The 19807-nt window shown below is 40.2% G+C and overlaps 1 protein-coding gene across 1 annotated transcript in view; it reads right to left on the bottom strand.

Annotated features, from left to right (window-relative positions):
* Positions 1 to 19540, bottom strand: part of LOC122815565 (protein mono-ADP-ribosyltransferase PARP12-like) — an 882722-nt gene extending 863182 nt beyond the window's left edge. The window contains exon 1 of the mRNA XM_044088162.1: positions 19004 to 19540. Coding sequence (XP_043944097.1) covers positions 19004 to 19347 — 344 coding nt within the window. The 5' untranslated portion in view covers positions 19348 to 19540. The remainder of the gene's footprint in view (positions 1 to 19003) is intronic.
* Positions 19541 to 19807: the final 267 nt, after the last annotated feature.

Genomic DNA, 19807 nt, shown 5'->3' with positions numbered 1-19807 from the left:
TCTAGCGAAAATATAAGTTTAAAATATTATTATTCCAGCCAGGCTTTTAATGACTGTATTTCTATATTAAAATCAAATCAACACAGTGTTTATGGTATGGTATGGTATGGTACAGTATAGGGTACAACATTTGTCAGGTCTATTTTTAATAGTAACTCTCAAGCAACCAGAAACTACACTTATCCGGCATCTACCAATTCCCATGGGGGTCAGTTAAATGAGAGTTTACTGTATGCTGAAATGTATGACGTGACCTATATGTCAGGTCCAGTGATAAGTACGGTACATCAGGGGTGTCTGCTAGGCCCTTTCCTGACCATTAGTTAAGTGATGTACATCACAGATGACATACACTTGCTGTGTCCAAACAGCTGCCTGAAGGATTACAGATTTTGGGCAATCATTGACTCCAACTATGATATTAGTATAATACAAACGGTATCTACACACACCAAAAACTGCTTTCATAGCCATGACTACACCTGCATTGACAAGAAACATGCAGAGATTTCTTGAGCCAGGAAAGAAACACACCACCCAAGTATAATGTGGACATCACACCCTATAATCAGATCAATAGGTATGTGACCCATGTCCTGGGATAGATGGTAAGTACTACATCCACCAGCATGTGGTAACAGTACTGACTATTCCCTTGAATGTAACACAAGTACTAGGTATGTGAAGGACATGCACATCAGAGCCTATAATATCTTCATGGTTCCCAGCCTTCATCACACCAATTACTGTGCACAATGCACCCTTCTTTATGTAGCTCCCTACACATCTTTCAGTGATGTGTAACTAAAGTGTACTACATTTGTCACAGTGCACTGTCACACAGCTTATTGGCCATACCTAGGTATTCTTTCCGTGGAATATACCTAACTGTTTGACAGTGCAAAACAACAATCACATTGTTATGCCAGATGCATGTGCACTACCTGTTCTGCTTATACAAACACTACATACATAAGTGTTTGGCAACATTAATGGCATGTACATCATTCGTGACAGTGTGGATTGTGACATTTATATATACACCAATCACACAAGGCAACTAGCCTGTAGTGCCCATACTGTTGCATACAAGTACAGCAGTGTCCCTCCTAACACCTCCTGCAGACATTACACTAGCAGAACAGTGTGCATGATTACATACACACACTGTGGATGTACCATAACAGTTGTTCAAGTGTGTGTTTGCAAGCTCATCTCTTATCCACATCACATACGTTATGTCAAAGACATGGGATTAGTGGTGGTACTATTCTGATATTGTCCATGATTGTGGTTGGTTCGTCTAATGTTTTCCAAAATCCTTTACCAGTGGCCACCTTGCTGGAGACTTCTGTTGAGATTACATTCATATTCAGGCATATCAGTTTGCACAGCTTCACAATATAAACCCTATGCCAATTACATGTCAGATCCCTCATAGATGTCTTCTGCATTATTCAAATAAGGATGCTTATCAGGATGCTTATCTCACACAGACATCCTCTCAATCATTATGTCACTTTGTGTAACAATCACAAACAACACATCTTCACTGTACAGTCTGTACTGTACCATATAGATATGTGCTTAGCGTTGCTGCTACAACTATCTTCCATTGACATGCCCTCCTCTGCTGTACATGAGGAAGTTTCACCTGTCCTCTTTTCCTGTGTTCATTCCTACAATTCATCTGTGTGTCCCTATTCAATACACACACTTCCCCTGAGTGATCATTTTACATAGCAGTCCATGTCTTGTTACAGATCATTAACACAGCTTCAGTACAGAATGCCAGAAATGGGATATCACAATATCATGCACTGTAGGTACACTGTCCAATACTGTGTTTGGACAATATAGGTCACATTCATACCGCTCAACTGTCCAGATATTCACAGGATGTCCAGATGTTTTCCTTGTCAAATTTGTAGCTTTCTGCCATATCACTGTGATTACCTCTGGCCTGATGTGACTCACTATTAATACATTTGAGTGTGTACCTCTCAACTGTCTTGATTTGTGCAGAATGCCCAGTTTTTGTCATATTTATGATCTTTTCCTCATAACATTTTTATTTTCTGGCAAATCATTGGCAGAAACTGATGAATGACATTTGAGTTTTAAACTTCATGCACTTCAGAAAGTTCATGCTAAGTTTAGAAGTGCAATATTAAAAAAACTGTCTCTATTTTTGCCCTTTGTCCCTCCATTATGTATGCCTTTGTCCACATATCTTGCTCAAAGAGGATGACATGTATGTTTGAGTTTCATTCTACCACATGTCTAAGCAACATCTATGGCAAATATATTCGTATTTCAAGTTAAATGTCCCCACATTATGTTGGCCTTTGTGGAGATATATTACACAAACAGATTCACAGCTATCTGTGAAGCCCAAGTGGTCATTGTGGCATTCCATGCAAATCCAGGGACTGTAGGTACTCTGCTTTTAAACAGAATTGTATCCGCATTTGCTTACGTGGTCTAACCTGACTTAGGCACACCTCACATTATTAATATTCATTAAGCTCTACTTTTTGCTGCACACCGTCATGCAAACATGTGCACTCTGTGTAGGCTCTGCTCAAAGCCTACAGTGAGTTCACTAAATGCTGGGGATAAACTAATCAGATAAATGAATAGTCAGAAGAAGAAGAGCCAGAGGAACAAAGAGAGTCATGAGAGAGCTACACCGGGGGCTTGAGATATACAGAACTCTGAGTTTGTGTTTCTGCACTTATGTCTCTATCCGTCATACATTCTAGAAATTGAGCTAAGGCTCAGTAATTCCTTCAGTTAAGAAATAACTCAGAGAAGGCTTAGCTGCAGCAGATGTTTTTCTTTCTTGTCATCTACTTGCTCAAAGTGATTATTTTCACTTTTCTCTGTGCAATTTTATAATTCTTTGCATACTTAACATAACAGTCAACTGTTCATAGATTGCAGATGTACATCAGTGCATAACAGACCTTGATGCAGCATACTATGTCAGTGTACCTGTGCATGTAGTCACATCCATCCATTGCCAAAGATTTCATAAAAATGTTATCTTGAATCATTCCCCCTACCTTTGTTGAACATGCCCTTCAACATGTTAAAAAAGTGCTATTCCATCCAATCTTTACACTGGAAATGCCTTGACAAAAGCCATTCACATCAAGTCATATGTTATTACTATTAAAAAAAATAAAAACGACCACTCTGTTTTAACTTAGTAACTTAACTGAAGGTAACTATTTATTAATAACGTCCACAGACCTTGTATTTCTTTTTCTTGAAGATATTAATAGAACTGCCAGCTGATGAAACTCTCAGTGTTTTGAATTGATAAATACACCCAATATTGGATGGAGTTTTTTTACAATAACTGTTTCTTTTGAATAGTGTACAGTGTGGTAGGTTGTGGTATGGTTGTAGACAAGGGCAGAGAAGACATTTCTAAAACAACCTGTCTGAAGCAGGGACGAAGATCAAAGGTGGGGCTCAGCAAATACTACTACAATCTTTTTTAATTTCTCTACATCTTTTGGGTTTCTAATACCATGACGGGAATGGACCCCATTCCTAAGTCAAAGTATGATTAAAGTTCATGAAATTAGTATTGTTTCACTTTTTGATGTTAGCCAGTAGTACTCTTCACAGCACCCGCAATGTGTCCAGTAATGACTCCTTCTGCAGTTCGTACAGAGTTACATGGATTGGTAACATATATAAATGTTGTTGTTTGTCTTTCGGCTTTTTCCTGGTATGGGGTCGCCACAGTGGAACTCCGGTCCGCTAATGATTGGCAGTAGAATTTTTTCCAAAACGCCGAGGTTCCAGCTCGACGCCCAACCTTCAACGAAGGCACGCCCATTTACACACTCATGTCTTTCGAACGCTACCCAACCGCGGGGAGGACATGCAGACTCCACACAGAAGGCACTCCCAAGCCAAGCCAAGAATCGAACGGGAGAACCTCTTGCTGTGAGGTAACAATGCTACTGCCGTACCACCGCGGCATTACTGGTAACGTATATAAATAAGATTGTAATTTTTTTTTTTAGATACGCAGACAATTCCAATAGTAGTAGGTCAACAGGTTTATAAAAAAGAATTTACAATCTTACTGGTAACATATATAAATAAGATTGTAAATTCTTTTTATAAGACCCGTTGACCTACTACTATTGGAACTGTCTGGGAATCTTTCTTCCACATTGCTCACATTTCTGCCTGCAGATCCTGATATTTTATGACTTTGTGTCTCTCTCTATGTAAGACACTTTAGTCACTGGGTGTGGCAATTTCAATGATCAACGCTACTCTTGTCTTCTTTTCTTGGACCACTATATCCAGTTTTCTATCATCTATCTTTTGAACTGTTGCTAATGGATGATCCCATGTGATGTAAACTTCTTCATTTTCTATGATGCTTTGTGGCTCATGTTTCCAGTGTTTTTGCACAATCCCTACTGCAAAAGACTCGCCACATTATTATGCCTTTCAGTATACAGTCCTTCTGCCATTAATATGTTGCAGCCAGCAACGAGGTGTGTAACTGTTTCCAATTTGGTTTTACAAAACCTACATTTGTCTGTTTCTCCCACATTTTCAATGGACTTTACAAACCAACGTGTATGCAGCCCACTATCTTGGGCCACCAATATTAAGCTTTCATCTCTTGGTTTGAATTCACCTGTCCTTAACCATTCCTGTGTTCGTTCCCAATCAACATGAGGTTCTACTTGTTTTCTATACTTGCAACTATATTTATGCTTTTTCCACATTTCTTCCCTTCTCATCTGATCCTTCACCTTATATTCTTTATTTTGTTTTCTGGTACATTTAGTTGAATCCTGATTTTTATCTACTTCTGGTTTGATTTCCATTCCTACTTGACGCCGATAAGCTTCTGCTAGATTAAGCAGAGAAGTCGTCTTAGATTTATTCTCCTCGTGTTTCAAAATTTTAGCTATGTTTGGGTCTTGTGAAGTCAGCAGATATGTGTGTAGTCCCAGGATTGCAGATCTATACATATAAATCAGTTTCAAGGAGTCCCATCCCTCCTTCGGAATGGGGGATATACAGTGGATATAAAACGTGTACACACCCCTGTTAAAATGCCAGGTTTTTTTGATATAATAAAATGAGGCCACACTAAATCGTTTCAAAACTTTTCTCACCTTTAATGTGACCTATAAAATGTACAATTCAACTAAAAAAACAAACAAATCTGTTAGGGGGGGGATATAAAAAATAAAAAACATACAATAAGCTGTGGTTGCATAAGTGTGCACACCCTTAAACTAATACTTTGTTGAACCACCTTTTGACTTAACTAAAGCATTCAGTCTTCTTGGGAACACACCTGCCATCAATTAAAGAGACTCTGATTAACCCCAAATAAAGTTCAGCTGTCCTAATAGGATTTTCCTGACATTTACTCAGTTGCCTGCTACAGCAAAAGCCATGATTCACAGAGAGCTTACAAAGCATCAAATAAATCTCATTGTTGAAAGGTATCAGTCAGGAGAAGGGTACAAAAAATTTCAACAGCATTGGATATACCATGGAACACAGTGAAGACAAGTCATCAAAAAGTGGAGAAAGTATGGGACAACAGTGATGTTCCAAAGAACTGGACGTCCCTCCAAAAATGATGAAAACACAAGACGAAAACTGGTCAGGGAGGCTGCCAAGCAGGGTTGCCAGACGTCTCTATTTGGGCGGGACTGTCCCGAGATCAGCAGCTTGATCTCGAGTCCCGCCCTGCTGGTTTAAATCTCGGCCAGCCTCCGCTTTGTTTGTTTTTTTTTTTTTGATTGTCCCGTATACCTGGCATACGGGCCAATCAAAAATTGCTAAACACGGAGCTTCTTGTGTTCCGCATTAAATACGAGAAGCTCCGTGTTTAGCGACTTTTGATTGGCCCATATGCCGGTATACGGGCCAATCAAAAATCGCTAAACACGGAGCTACTTGTGTTGAATGCGGAACTGCAATGCATTAAACACGAGAAGCTCCGTGTTTAGTGCAATATAGCTGCACTTTACACTGTAAATTGACATAATAATATCGGTCATGGCAAATTCTTTGAAGCATTGTTACAACTTCTCTTAATAGTCTCACTTTTCATTATTTCTTCAAAGATATTTATAAAATTCAGCTAATGGAGATGCCAAGAACTGACTGTGCTTCTAGTAGTATGAAACAACCCAGTGACAGAAAGGGGTGAATCTAATTATTTTTCTCTGCTTTATATTCATGGAAATAACCTATCTACATTTGTACTCTGAAGTGTACAATTTAGTATTCAAACAAACACACCAGACAATAGCATCTAAAACATACTAACCTCTTTCATGTTTGGCTTTAATGTTACTATACTAGGTCAGGGTATTGACCTAGTTTTAGTCCACAACATATTTGTTGTTTGCTGCACACTGTGTTCCAAATTATTTGGCATGCCAGATGCTGGTTGGGAACTGATTTATATGCACGTATTGCACTGACAGAACAAACTTCCTGATGTATTTGTCAGATGTTATCTGAGTGCAGCAAGGTGGAGTTTGGCCTTGCTGAGTCTGTTGTACAGAGGGTCAGAACTGCAGAGTTACTGAGGGAGCTCAGTTCTTTAATGTGGAACTCTGTTCCGCATTAAAGACCTTTTTTTTTTTTTTTTTGGTCTTCACTTGCCGTTGTCCCTACCTGGGGTGCTGGAAATCTGGCAACCCTGCTGCCAAGAGACCTACAGCAACATTGAAGGAGCTGCAGGAATTTCTGGCAAGTACTGGTTGTGTTCTACATGTGACAACAATCTCTCGATTCTCCATATGTCTGGGCTATGGGGTAGGGTTGCAAGATGGAATCCTTTTCTTACACAGAAAAACATCCAGGCCCAGCTACAATTTGCAAAACAATACATCAAGTCTCCCAAAAGCATGTTGGAAAATGTGTTATGGACTGATGAGACCAAGGTTGAACTTTTTGGTCACAATTCCAAAAAGAACATTTGGCAAAAAAACAATGCTTCGCATCACCAAAATTCACCATCCCCGGGTTGAAGTATGGTGGTGACAGTATCATGCTTTGGGATTGCTTTTCTTCAGCTGGAACTGGGGCTTTATTCAAGGTGTAGGGAATTATGAACAGTTTCAAATACCAGTCACTTTTAGCCCAAAACCTTCAGACATCTGCTAGAAAGCTGAAGATGAAGAGGAATTTCATCTTTCAACACAAAAATGACCCCAAGAATACATCAAAATAAACAAAAGAATGGCTTTGCCAGAAGAAAATTAAAGTTTTGGAATGGCCCAGCCACAGCCCAGGCCTAAATCCAATATAAAATCTGTGGGGTGACCTGAAGAGGGCTGTGCACAAGAGATTCCTTCGCAATCTGACAGACTTGGAGTGCTTTTGCAAAGAAGAGTGGGCAAATATTGCCAAGCCAAGATGTGCCATGATGATAGACTCCTACCCAAGAAGACTGAATGGTGTAATTAAATCAAAAGGTGCTTCAACAAAGTATTAGTTTAAGGGTGTGTACACTTATGCAACCAGCTTATTGTAATTTTTTTATTTTTTATGTTTCCCCTAACAGATTTGTTTGTTTTTCAACTGAATTGTACAGGTTGCAGGTCACATTAAAGGTGGGAAAAGTTTTGAAATGGTTTATTGTGATCTCATTTTTTATATCACAAAAAACTGTCATTTTAACAGGGGTGTGCAAACTTTTTACATCTACTGTATAATCATGGTATGCACTGATTTTTATAAATCATTTGCTGAGCATGAAGCATCCTTCTTGTTTTCCTATCTAATCTATCCAACATGTTTTGGAGCAGTCAGTCACTCCAAAACTGTAAGTTAGGACAGGAAGAGCAAATTGGTTTATAGCTTGGATTGTGTTCCTAGATGTCAGTGCTGTTTTCAGGATTAATTTAAGGCTTCTGAAGTATTCCTTATTAAGTTTTACTCGCATTTGTTCATGTTTTATTGTTGATCCTTCATCAATTTCCAGATATTTATACACCCCTTCTTGCTTGAGTTCTTTTATATCACATTTTTTGTCCCAAACTGATGTTTTCCTGGTGTTGCAGTTTTCCTGCTTTAAAGGTTACTTTTGCACATTTATCAAGAGCAAATGAAATTCCTATAGCATCTGAAAAGGTTTTGACAACTTGCAGTTGTGCTTTCAGTTCATCTGATGAGCTATACAGTTTTAAATCATCGACAAAGAGAATGTGAGAAGTCTTTACACTTTGTTGTTTGCTAGGAGACAGACTATAGCCATGGCCTAAACTGTTGAGTAAACAGCTTAATGGATTAAGGGCAAGGTAGAATAGTAACGGTGAAGAGTCACCCTGAAATATCCCCCTTTGAATTTTTGTCCCTGGGATAACAATTTGTCCTTTATCATGGCTTAATTGCAAAGTGGTCTGCCACTGTTTCATGGTCACTGTAATGTAGTCGATCAGTGTGGGGTGTATCTTATACATTTTAAACACTCTTTTATCCATGAATGAGGGATACTATCAAATGCTTTTTTGTAGTCAATCCATGCCATACTTAGATTCTTCCCCTTTTTACAGTTCTCCACTGTGACTTTGTTTAATAACAAATGATCCTTTATTCCATGTGACTTTCTTTTATTGCCTTTTTGTTCTACTGCCATAATTGAGTTTTCTTCTAAATGACTATAAACTCTGTCAGCATCAATTCCCATGTATAGTTTATCCATCGTCGGAAGGCAAGTTATTGGTCTACAGTTTTCAGGGTAGCTTGCAGGTTCAATCTTAGGTAGGAGCATTGTTTTGCCTATTGTTAGCCAGATTGGTGTCTGTTCTAGGTGCGCATATAAATAATTCTTACTCATGGCTAAATCTCCCTTCGTTGAAGGTTGTGCGTCAGGGCCTTCACCTCGGCACCGTAAAAATCTACTGCCAATCATTAGCGGACCGGAGTTCCGCTGTGGCGGCCCCTAACCGGGAAAAGCCGAAAGAAGAACAACAACCTAAAAAATTGTCACAAACCCCCTTAGTTTATGTCTTGTAATCTAATGCATGCAAAATCTAAGCAACTGCAATTACCTATGAAAGAAAGTAAAAAAATATGTGATGAGTGAAATGTCACGCAAAATGTAAAGCACCACCAAATGTACCTTTAAACAATGGAAATGGCCTGATAGGCCATGCTGTAGTCTATAAGTAGACTATGCTGACCAATTCTTTAGAAATGTTCTCTTGTCTAGAGAAATACTCATTCAAAGTCAATGCAGAGTCACACCATAAATTTTGCTACAATGCATACAGTCACTAAAACATTTTGAGACAAAGTTTTAGCAAACACGGTACTTCAGAACTGCTGCTACACAGTAATGAATCTTATTTCATGGGCGTGGAATTTGCAAACTTTATAAAAAGAAATGGAATTTGTCAGACAATTACTATTATCATATTCTGGCTTATCTAATGGCTATGCAGAGCAGGCTGTTCAAGCTGGAATGAAAGGACTAAAATAATAAAAAACGATTCTCTATTCAGCTACAAAATTCCTCCTTATATGATGAAGGCACTGTCTCCAGTAGAAATGATGATGCTGCAAAAACTGAAATGTTTTTCAAAATCTGAAAACAAAAATCTAGGGAAAACAATCAGCTGAAAATAGTATTTTAGTAAACATACAGTTAAAATGTTTTTTACCCACAAATAAAGTCAATGTAAGGAAATGCAGTTCTGGTCAAAGAGATTCCTTTAGCCATTGCAAGTCATTCAAAATCTGCATCTTAAACAGCAGTCACTGGTGATGTCTATAAGGAGGCAAGTTGGTCAAATAAAACCTAAATTCACAGTGACAGCATTAGTCTCCTCACCTGAAAAAAAAGAATCAGATAACTCTTTGCCTCAGGGCACATGTTTGCTACCAGAGGTGCCTGAAATACCAGTGGAACATTCGGTTCTACTACGAAATTATAACATCCTGAAAGTTGATATTCCGAAAGGACAAAAAACTGCCTGAAATTCGAAAGGGAAAAAATCCATTTTTTATTTATTTTTTTTTTTTGGTGGTGATTGAGGAGTAAGCCCCCCAAAACCACTGAACTTCTATATACCAACTCTAGAGTCACACCAATGTGAACTCCCTAAAGAAGTAAATCATTGCCAGTGCATATTTTTTGTGATGGATGACAGGCATTTCTCAAAATCATCAAGTCTACCTGTTGCCAACTGACACAGGTACTGTACCAATGAAAGGTATCTTCCTACTCCCCTACGTTAAATACCAATGAAACCTTTTCCCCTAGAGGTAGTAAACTAATATTTATAGCCTTATATGTGCTGTGCCTTTAGAAATATAGAAATATTAAGTTTACAAAGGTATGCTACTGAACCGAGTAATTGTCCACAACTGAAAACAGGAATGGCTTAGCACAACAAAGGAGAAATAGGATCTTGTGTAGTCAGTATTATCGTAGATTACACATTATGTACAAAGGTGTGCAAGAACTTGCAGTTAACCTCTGCCTCAAGCCAGTTCTGTCTACTGTCCACATTTTCCTGACTGTACAGAAATTCTAGAAACTTTTAAGCAGTGGAACTACTCACATTTATACACCTGTACCACTGTCTTAACATGTATTTTGGATTACTTTGTGTATCACTTGAACCATGTAAGGTGGTCAACTTATGATTACAAAATTATGAGTTGTTAAGAAAAATCAATTTATAACAACTTGGTGCATTAAAATAGTGAATTTTATTTTACTGTATGATTAGTGAAATGCCAGGCATTTTTATGATTTTTTTTTTACCCATGGTAGTGGTGCTGCGGTAGCATTGTCGCCTCACAGCAAGACGTTGTCCCGTTCGATTCTCAGCTAGAGTGTCTTCTGTGTGGAGGCATGCGTGAATGGGCATGCCTTCGTTGAAGGTTGTGCGTCAGAGCTGGTAACTCGGCACGTAAAAATCCACTACCAAACATTAGCGGACCTGAGTTCCACTGTGGTGACCCCTAACCGGGATAAGCCAAAAGACACACTAACTTTATTCGTATCATTATGCAATTGTTTGTCCAGCTGCTATAATTTACTTGTGGATGTCTCTAAACATGATCACCTGCAATCAGCACTCCTATCTAGTTCACAATGTGAATAAATAAACATTTCAGCAAACTAAGTTTTAACTCTGAGAGAAGTTATGCTAATAGATGATTTGTTACACTAATTTCAGCAGCAAATGTATACACTATACCACAGAATGATATACTTTCAGAAGTGAGTTATAATGTCCTTACTGCTTTGTCCCACCCACACACATTACTTGGTTTGTCACATTAGCTTCAATAGAATTTGGCATTTGAGCATTACTTCTGCACTATGAACTCAGAACTGAATGTAAGCACTTAAGAATGGATGCGTCCTTGGGCCAATGACTCCCATGACAACAGACTGCCAAAGGGATAACAGGTGTGACATTTGAGAATAAATTTGCTACTGTTTTCCGAATCAGACTGAATAGGTATGTGAGCTGCACTTAATTCTTATAAATTCTGCAAAGAATAAACTACAAATATGGGAATGTAGATCTACAATGTGTATTTTCAGTTGCATGACCAGATGAGAGAATGTTTGCTTTTTTTCCATGCAAAGTATAAAGATGTATATGAAATATGTAAAGGAAGTAATAAATGTATTCTGCTGGGAAATAAATCAATTATACATAGAATGTAAAATATATAGCAGATAAATGAAACAAAAATTGTGATTGTTGTGAGCTGTGATTGGAGGATCTGTGACTGTCTCTAGATTGGGAAGCTTAAACTATCAAAGTGTAATAATGAAATCTGTGCAGATAGCTAGTCAGGGCCAGGAAAGCAAACTCATTATCAAGTGAATGTGAAACTCTGCTGAATTGCATCTGCAAGGCCTAAAAGGAAAAGATATAAACTAATCACATAAATGAATAGTCAGAAGAAGAGTCAGAGGAACAAAGAGAGTCATGAGAGAGCTACCCTGGGGGCTTGAGGTGTACAAAACTCTTGAGTTTGTGGCTCTGCACTTATGCCTCTATCTATCATGCATTCTAGAAATCGAGCTAAGGCTCAGTAATCCTTTAACTTAGGAAATAACTTAAAGAAGGTTTAGCTGTAGGAGATGTATTTCCTTTCTTGTCATCTACTTGTTAAAAGTGATTATTTTCAGTTATCTCTGTGCGATTTTAAAATTCTTTGCATGCTTAACAGCTAACAGATGTACAGCAGTGAATAAGAGACCTTGCTGCAGCACACAATGTTAATGTACCTGTGCATGTAGTGGCGGGTTCTATATGATCGAATGCTAGAAATAGCGAATGATCTATTTTCAAACCCAAATGCAAGAAATCACAAACTTTTCGACAGAACGGATCAATTTTTTCCCAGGGAAATAATTTGCTGATTCAAAAAAAAAAAAAAAGAATGTACAGGCAACATAAAGTGGGGGCTTTGCCCCCGCCCCACACCACCACCACCTTAAATATACAAACTCTGAGATTGCACCACAGTGAAGAAAACAGCAAAGTCTGGAGAACGGCCCAGCAAATTCTTTCCCCTGGGAAAACATTTGCTGATCCGTTCCTTCGATATTCTGTGGTTTCGTGCCTTTGGGCTCAACAAATAAGCATTCGATATTTCTAGCATTCGCTCATGTAATAGTAAAGTACAGTTGTGTACTCTTACCATAAATGTAGATATTCAAGTGCCAGCAGCAGTTCCCGATCAGCCAGAGTCCCAAAGTCTGGATCGGGCGTCAGCTGAGGTCGCTTTTATCCTGACGTCAATGTGCCAGAAGGTATAAAGACCTTAGCTGATGCCATTTCCCCAGTTTTTCTTGCCCCAGATGTCAGGTGCCCAGAAAGAAAAGGCTAAAAAAGAAACCATGCCCAAAACCTCATCAGCCAAAATACCTCATAACAGATAATACTCAAAGAAAAAACAAAAGAGGGGGTAGGAGGGAGGGTAACCCAGACTGCAACACTGAACACACTCGAACATCTACATTTATGGCAAGAGTACACAACTGTACTATGTCCTTCGTGGTTCACTGTTGCAATCATGACTGTAGGGTTGAGTCCCAAAGCTAAGAAATGGTGGCTGGAGGAGAAACATAGGGAGCGGTCACAAAACCTTGCAAAACCGCAGAAGCAAAACCGGCCCTGGATTTAGAATAGAGAGGGAGGTTGTAATGCTTAGAAAAAGTATGTACAGAAGTCCAAGTAGCAGCCTCCAAAATATCCTTGGTAGGAACTCCACAAAGAAAAGCTGCTGAAGTAGCAGTAGCCCGGGTAGAATAAGTCCTAACATTAACAGGAACTGGATTGCCATGATAAGAGTAGCAGAACTTGATGCAATGGGCAATCCACTTGGAAATAGTTTGCTTAGTGATTGCTTTCCCTTGAACAGTAGGAGCATAAGCAACAAACAACTGATCAGATTTCCGGAAAATCTTGGTCCTGTCCAGGTATAAACAAAGCTGCCTGTGCACGTCTAAAGAGTGAAAAAGACTTTCTTCCTCACTTTGAGGATTAGGATAAAAGGTAGGCAAATGAATAGACTGATTCAAAGCCACTGCCGAAACCACCTTGGGCATAAAGGTGGGATTAGTCCATAGAGATATCCCATCCTGATGAAAAATAAGGAAGGGTTCCACAGCCATGAGTGCTTGCAATTCCGAAATTCTTCTAGCAGAGGTAATAGCTAAAAGAAAAGCAGTTTTCCAAGACAAAAATTTCAAATCCGTAGAAGCTGCAGGTGCAAAAGGAGACAAGGTTAATTTCTCCAAAACATAGTTAAGATCCCAAGTGGGAACAGGAGCCCTCATAGGGGGCCGAATTGTTTAAGTAATGGATGAGAAAAAAACGGAGGATCCGTATCGTAATGTGCAGAAATAGCAGAAACATGAAGCTTAACAGATGAAAAAGATAGCCAGTATGTAACAACTCTGTCAGATACTGTAAAATCAGAGGAATGTTCGGAACAGCAGAATCACCACCCTGGACTTGATTCCAGGAGCAAAATCTTTTCCATTTACCCGCAAAAGATTTTCTAGTGCTGGGCCGTCTAGCTTCAAGGATTACATCCATAACCTGTTTGGAAAGGTTAGAGGTGTTTACAGACCCTGGATCCGCCAGGCAGCTAGATTCAGAGTTTTGACATGACTGTGCAGTATCCGGCTGTCCCATTGAGACAGTAGATTTGAGGCAGAATCCAGGGAGGCTCCTGAACCAGATTCATCAGAGTGGAATACCAGAATTGCCGAGGCCAATTGGGAGCCAGTAAAATCATTTGTGGTCTGTCCTGTTTTATCTTCAGAAGTACCCGAGGTAGAAGAGGGAAAGGAGGAAAAGCATATACTGAGAGGCGTTTCCAACTGAATGAGAGGGCATCCACGTTCCATGCTAGTTTGTGGTAGGTCCTTGAGCAGAATGTCGGAAGTTGATGATTCTGAGGGGATGCAAAGAGATCTATGTCCAGACATCCCCACGCCTTTATAATCATCCTGAATATCCGAACATCCATTCGTGTGGATCCGAAATGTGTCTGCTCAATGTGTCTGCCAGAGTATTTTCTTTTCCTGGCAGGAATTGCGCTTGTAAGTCGACACTGCAGGTCAGAGTAGTGTACCATAGAGTCATGGCTAATCTGCACAGGGGGTAAGAGAGCCCCCCTGCCTGTTTATGCACCACATCACTGTAGTGTTGTCTGTCTGTATCAACAATTGTCCTGGTAGAAGAAGGCCCCTGAAGGCTATCAGGGTATTCTGTACAGCCAGCATCTCCTTCAAATTTATGTGCAGGTGTGTTTTCTCCTTTGTCCAAACACCCTGAAGACATCTCCCATGCATGTGGGCTCCCCAGGCATAATCTGAAGCATCCATTGTCAGAACTTGGTTGGTCGGTGGAGGACAAAAAGACTTCCCCTTGTTCTGTAGACAGGCTTTGGCCCACCAAAGAAACTCTTGCTGGAGACAAGGCAAAATCGTGATCACTGTTTCCAAACTGTGGTAATGCTGAGACCATACACTCTTGAGGTACCACTGCAGTTTCCTCATATGCAGTCTTGCATATGGTATTAGTAGAATGCAGGAAGCTATGTAACCCAAAGCCTGCAGAATTTTTCTTGCAGTCAGCTGTTTCATTGAAGCCAGGTGTCGGAAAGAAGAAGCCAGTTGCACTTTTTTGTCTGGTGTCAAGGAAGCCATCTGGGTTGTAGTACTCAGAAGAGCATCCAGGAAAGTAATCTGTTGTGTGGGTACCAGATTTCTTTAGATTCACTGTGAAACCGAGGTACTGAAGAAGATGCTGCACAAAAGCTAGATGCCGAAGTAGAGTGTCTTTGTCATCTGTTTGAATAAGACAGTCATCCAGATAAGGGTATATTTGAATCCCCTTCTGTCTGCAAAACGCCATTACTGGTGCCAGGCACTTTGTAAAGACCCTGGGTGCAATAGATAAGCGAAAGGGCAGCACAGAGAACTGGTAATGTTTCAAGCCCGCTTTGAAATGCAGATACCTTCTGCACTCTTGCCTTATAGGAATATGCAGGTAAGCTTCTTTTAAGTCCAAAGTCACCATCCAAGCGTTCTTGCCCAACATAGGCAGTAGCTGCTGCAGAGTGAGCATCTTGAATTTTGGTATATCTAGGAAGGTGTTTAGTACAGAAAGGTCCAGGATTGGTCTCCACGAATTTTCCTTCCTGGGAACCAGGAAAAGTCTGGAATAAAAACCTTGCCCTATTTCTAAATTTGGTACCAATTCTATGGCCCTCATAGCCAGGAGGGACTGAACCTGCCGTTGTGCCTCTGCCCACTGATGATATGGCAGATCTGGCCAACCGTTCGGTTTTGGCAAGGTGTGGAAATGAAATCTGTAACCTCTTGAGACTATGTCCAGAACCCATTTGTCCCGGGTTATGTGGCTCCAATTTTGATAAAAAAGAGAAATCCTTCCTCCCAAAGGTGCTTCCAGGAGAGGAGCCCCTGGAACCAGAAAGAGAGAGTCATAAAGACTGTTTTCAGTAGGGTTCAGACTTATCTTCACCTCCCTTGGGAGAGGGGGCACTCCACTGCCTATTCCTAAAATGGGTCTGTGCCTGTCCCCTACCTCTGGAACACCTGAATCTGCCTCTCTGAGACCTGTCCGAGCCCGGAAAGGACCAAGGTTTAGCTGGCCAGTGTCTGCTAAATCTAGGAGGTTGCACCTGTAAAAAATCCTTAACTGTCTGCATAGATTTGGCTTTGTCCTCCATTTTCTTTAATACCTCTTCAGCTTTAGACCCAAACAGAACATCGTGCTGCAAAGGGGCATCCAAAATTTTGGCTTTAACCTGATCCGGCAAGCTTTGTTCCTTTAACCAAACATGTCTTCTAATAACTGTGCCAGTTGTTGCAGCCCTACAAGAGGCTCCCAAAGAATCAAAACCACAATGCAGGGTATATTTACCCACCTGTTCAATAGCATACAATAAATCCTGTAACTCCTGATTATCCGCACCAATAGAAACAGCTGACATCTTCTGTCTAAATACAGACAAAAGGTATTGCTGATACTTCAACATATGAAATTGACAGTTCAAAGCCCTAATAGACAATGTAGCAGAAGTATAAACTTTTTTACCCCATCTCTCCAAAACCCTGGACTCTCGGTCAGAGGGAATAGGATTTTTAGCAGAGGCCGCTTTAACACCCTTAGGACCCTGAGAAATTGTTTCCGGATCAGGTGAAAGATTCTTAAAAAGAAACTTGTGAGAATCTGGAACCCTATAATACCTATCCGGTTTGACCCTGGCAGGGGGAAAAGAATCAGGAGAGAGAGAAGCTTCCGAAAAAACATCATCTACAATGTCCAATACAGGGGGAATAGCCAGAGGCCCATGCTGTGGGAGAAGAAGAAAATCCCTAAGCCTTTTCTTGTATTCAGAGAATTCCTGCCCTTCCCAGTGAAAATGCACCCTCAAATCATGCAAAGTTTCACCAAAAGAATAATCCTCGGTAGGAGAAGCTGAAGGAAAGGAATCATCAGCATCAGAATCCTCATAAAGAGGAAAAGAATAATCCTGCTCAAGGGAAGAAGCAGAAGAAACAGAAAGTTGGTCTGAAGAATCATAATTGGACTGTAATCTAGGCTTCTTATCAGGAGGGGGATGTGAACCCCTGATCATAGTTAAGAGACCTTCAGCCATCCTAAGCATCTGCCTCTGAGGCCTAGGACCCTGATCAAAATGTGCCTGTGCTTGCTATTTCACTTTAGCTGGAGCCTTAGACTTTGTCTTTGAATGTAAAACTGAATCCACATTTACAGGAAGCTGCGAAGGCCTGAGAACTCCCTCAGAAGCCGGTACCTGCCTACCGGCTCCGGACCCAACTGAGGGAGCAGTATCCGAAGGTCCAGTCCCTGGCAATTCTGAAGACCCCATCAGCTCCACACCGGAGTTGGTACAGACAATTGGTTCAAAAGAGGTGGACGACAGGGGCTGCAAAGGCACCTCACTGACGACCGACGAACCAGCAACTGGCAATAACTGAGTAACATCCTTTGTTGTGGACCTCGGAGGCCTGTCTGCATCCTTGTGCCTCTTACACACCCCAGAAGTCGGAAAAGAATCCGAAGACATGTTATAATTAAACCTTTTTCCAAAATAGTAAAAGGCAAAGTTATATCTACGCCTAATAGTACGCTGATTAAATCTAGCACAAAAAGGCACAATTAGCAACGTCGTGGTCAGGACCCAGGCAGGGAATACAGTAAGAGTGAAAATCCCTATGAGGTATTTGCTTCCCACAAGAAATACAATTATTAACTTTTTCTGACATCTGACTGGAGCAAGAAAAAGACCTCCCTAACGGGGTACTTATCTTATAAAACGAAAATCCTGGGATTAAATCCAAAAACAAACAGGAACTGGCCAACCAGCATCAGTGAACTGCAAAGGGCACCGTGGGGCAAGAAAGACTGGGGAAATGGCATCAGCTGAGGTCTTTATACCTTCTGGCGCATTGACGTCAGGATAAAAGCGACCTCAGCTGATGCCTGATCCAGACTTTGGGACTCTGGCCGATCGGGAGATGCTGCTGGCAGGAAGAACCCTACAGTCATGACTGCAACAGTGAACCACGAAGGACATCCCTGCAGTGGCATCCATCCATTGCCAAAGATTTCGTAAAAATGTTGTCTTGAATGTTCCCCTACCTTTGTTGAACATGCCTTTCAACATGTCAAAAAGTGCTATTCCATCCAGTCTCCACACTGGAAATACCTTGCTTTAACCCTTTCACTCTGCTGTAACTTAAAGGTAACTGTTGATTAATAAGATCCCTGGAACTTGTACTTTTTTCTGAAGATAGTAACAGAACTGCCAACTGATGAAACCCTCAATGTTTTGAATAGATAAATACATCAAATATTGGATGTTTTTTTTTTTTTATACAATTGTCGCTTTTGAATATAGTGTACAGTGTGGTAGGCTGTGGTATGGTTGTAAACCAGTGCAGGGAATGCATTTCTAAAATAAGTTGTCTGAAGCAGGGAAGAAGATCAAAGGTGGAGGGTAAGCACATACTGTTGCAACAGTGTATATACACTACAACGAGAAGGCAAAACTGCGCATGTAGTATTTTTCATCCGCTTTCCTTTTCTATGTTACTCTATGGAGTAATTCCGGGACATTAGGCTCTTAAAATACAGCGGATCGTGTACGGCAACAGCTGTTTTTGTAACTACGATACTAAACATTCCCGTTTGATTAATTTACTGAATTTATTAGCGTTATATATATATATATATATATATATATATATATATATATATCACAGAATGTCCAGAAAGCGGGTATAACGTTTACGTTCTTTACCTTATAGACACAAGGTTAGGATTTGATTCTCAAACAGGATAGCTGGCTAGGCTTGAAAATATCCCACAAGGGCAGTTAACCTAGTACTAAACTATGAGGAAAACTCGTATGTTGTAAGAGCTACAGCTTTAGATCTTACCTTCCCTTGTCAAACTTACAAATCCCGTAAACGAAAAACCGACATAAATGTAAATTATGACACCGTGTATCCAGGCAGCCATCTTTAGAATAAAAACGTTTACAAAGGCGGAGAGTAGTTACAGCTAACACTCTTCTGCTGTTTTTAGGTAAAGGATTGTCGTACGAGGAAGCCACTTTTCCCTCAATCACCATGAATCGACCATCATTAGGCAGCCCTATCACCCGGTCATCTGGTAACCTAAACTGGTCCCTTATTTTCTGACACAGATCGCTATAGTCCAAAGAGCCATGGTTCGTGCATAGTACTTTCAAAACATACTTAGACAGAGGGCTAGCTGTCATTTTGTAAATCAGACGGCAAAGTGTGATCTGACTGGAACTAATGTCTTCTCGCTCAAGATTCCCCAACTGTTTACAAAGTAATTCCCACTCAGTTCCTTCCAGAAATGAAACCGAAACTTAAGAGCGAAGAAGATGCCGACTGCCGCAACATGCAATACATCGACAGTCCTCATAAATGCATTTACAGTTTATCATTATGTTAGCTTCAGGTTTTTTTTTCTGATTCACCTACAAGGACGGATGTCATGGGGGATGGGGGGCGGAGATTAGTGCCCACCCCCCTCCCCAAAAAATAAGCACTCTTCAGCTGTGAGTTGACTATGACCCCCATCTAAAATATTATATGTGTTACTGTTTTAAAAATTGCCATGTTATTTTCATTAAGGTAAATGTGTGTTGGGGTGATAATATTTTAACTGGAAATTTAACAAGGGAGGGGGTATCTATAAGAAGGAAAAAA

The sequence above is a fragment of the Protopterus annectens genome, chromosome 11.part0 (genome assembly GCF_019279795.1).
Source record: "Protopterus annectens isolate FY-2018-M chromosome 11.part0, PAN1.0, whole genome shotgun sequence".
NCBI classification, from domain to species: Eukaryota; Metazoa; Chordata; order Ceratodontiformes; family Protopteridae; genus Protopterus; species Protopterus annectens.
The sequence above is the reverse complement of the archived record's forward strand: the minus strand, read 5'-3'. Positions and strand labels throughout refer to the sequence as shown.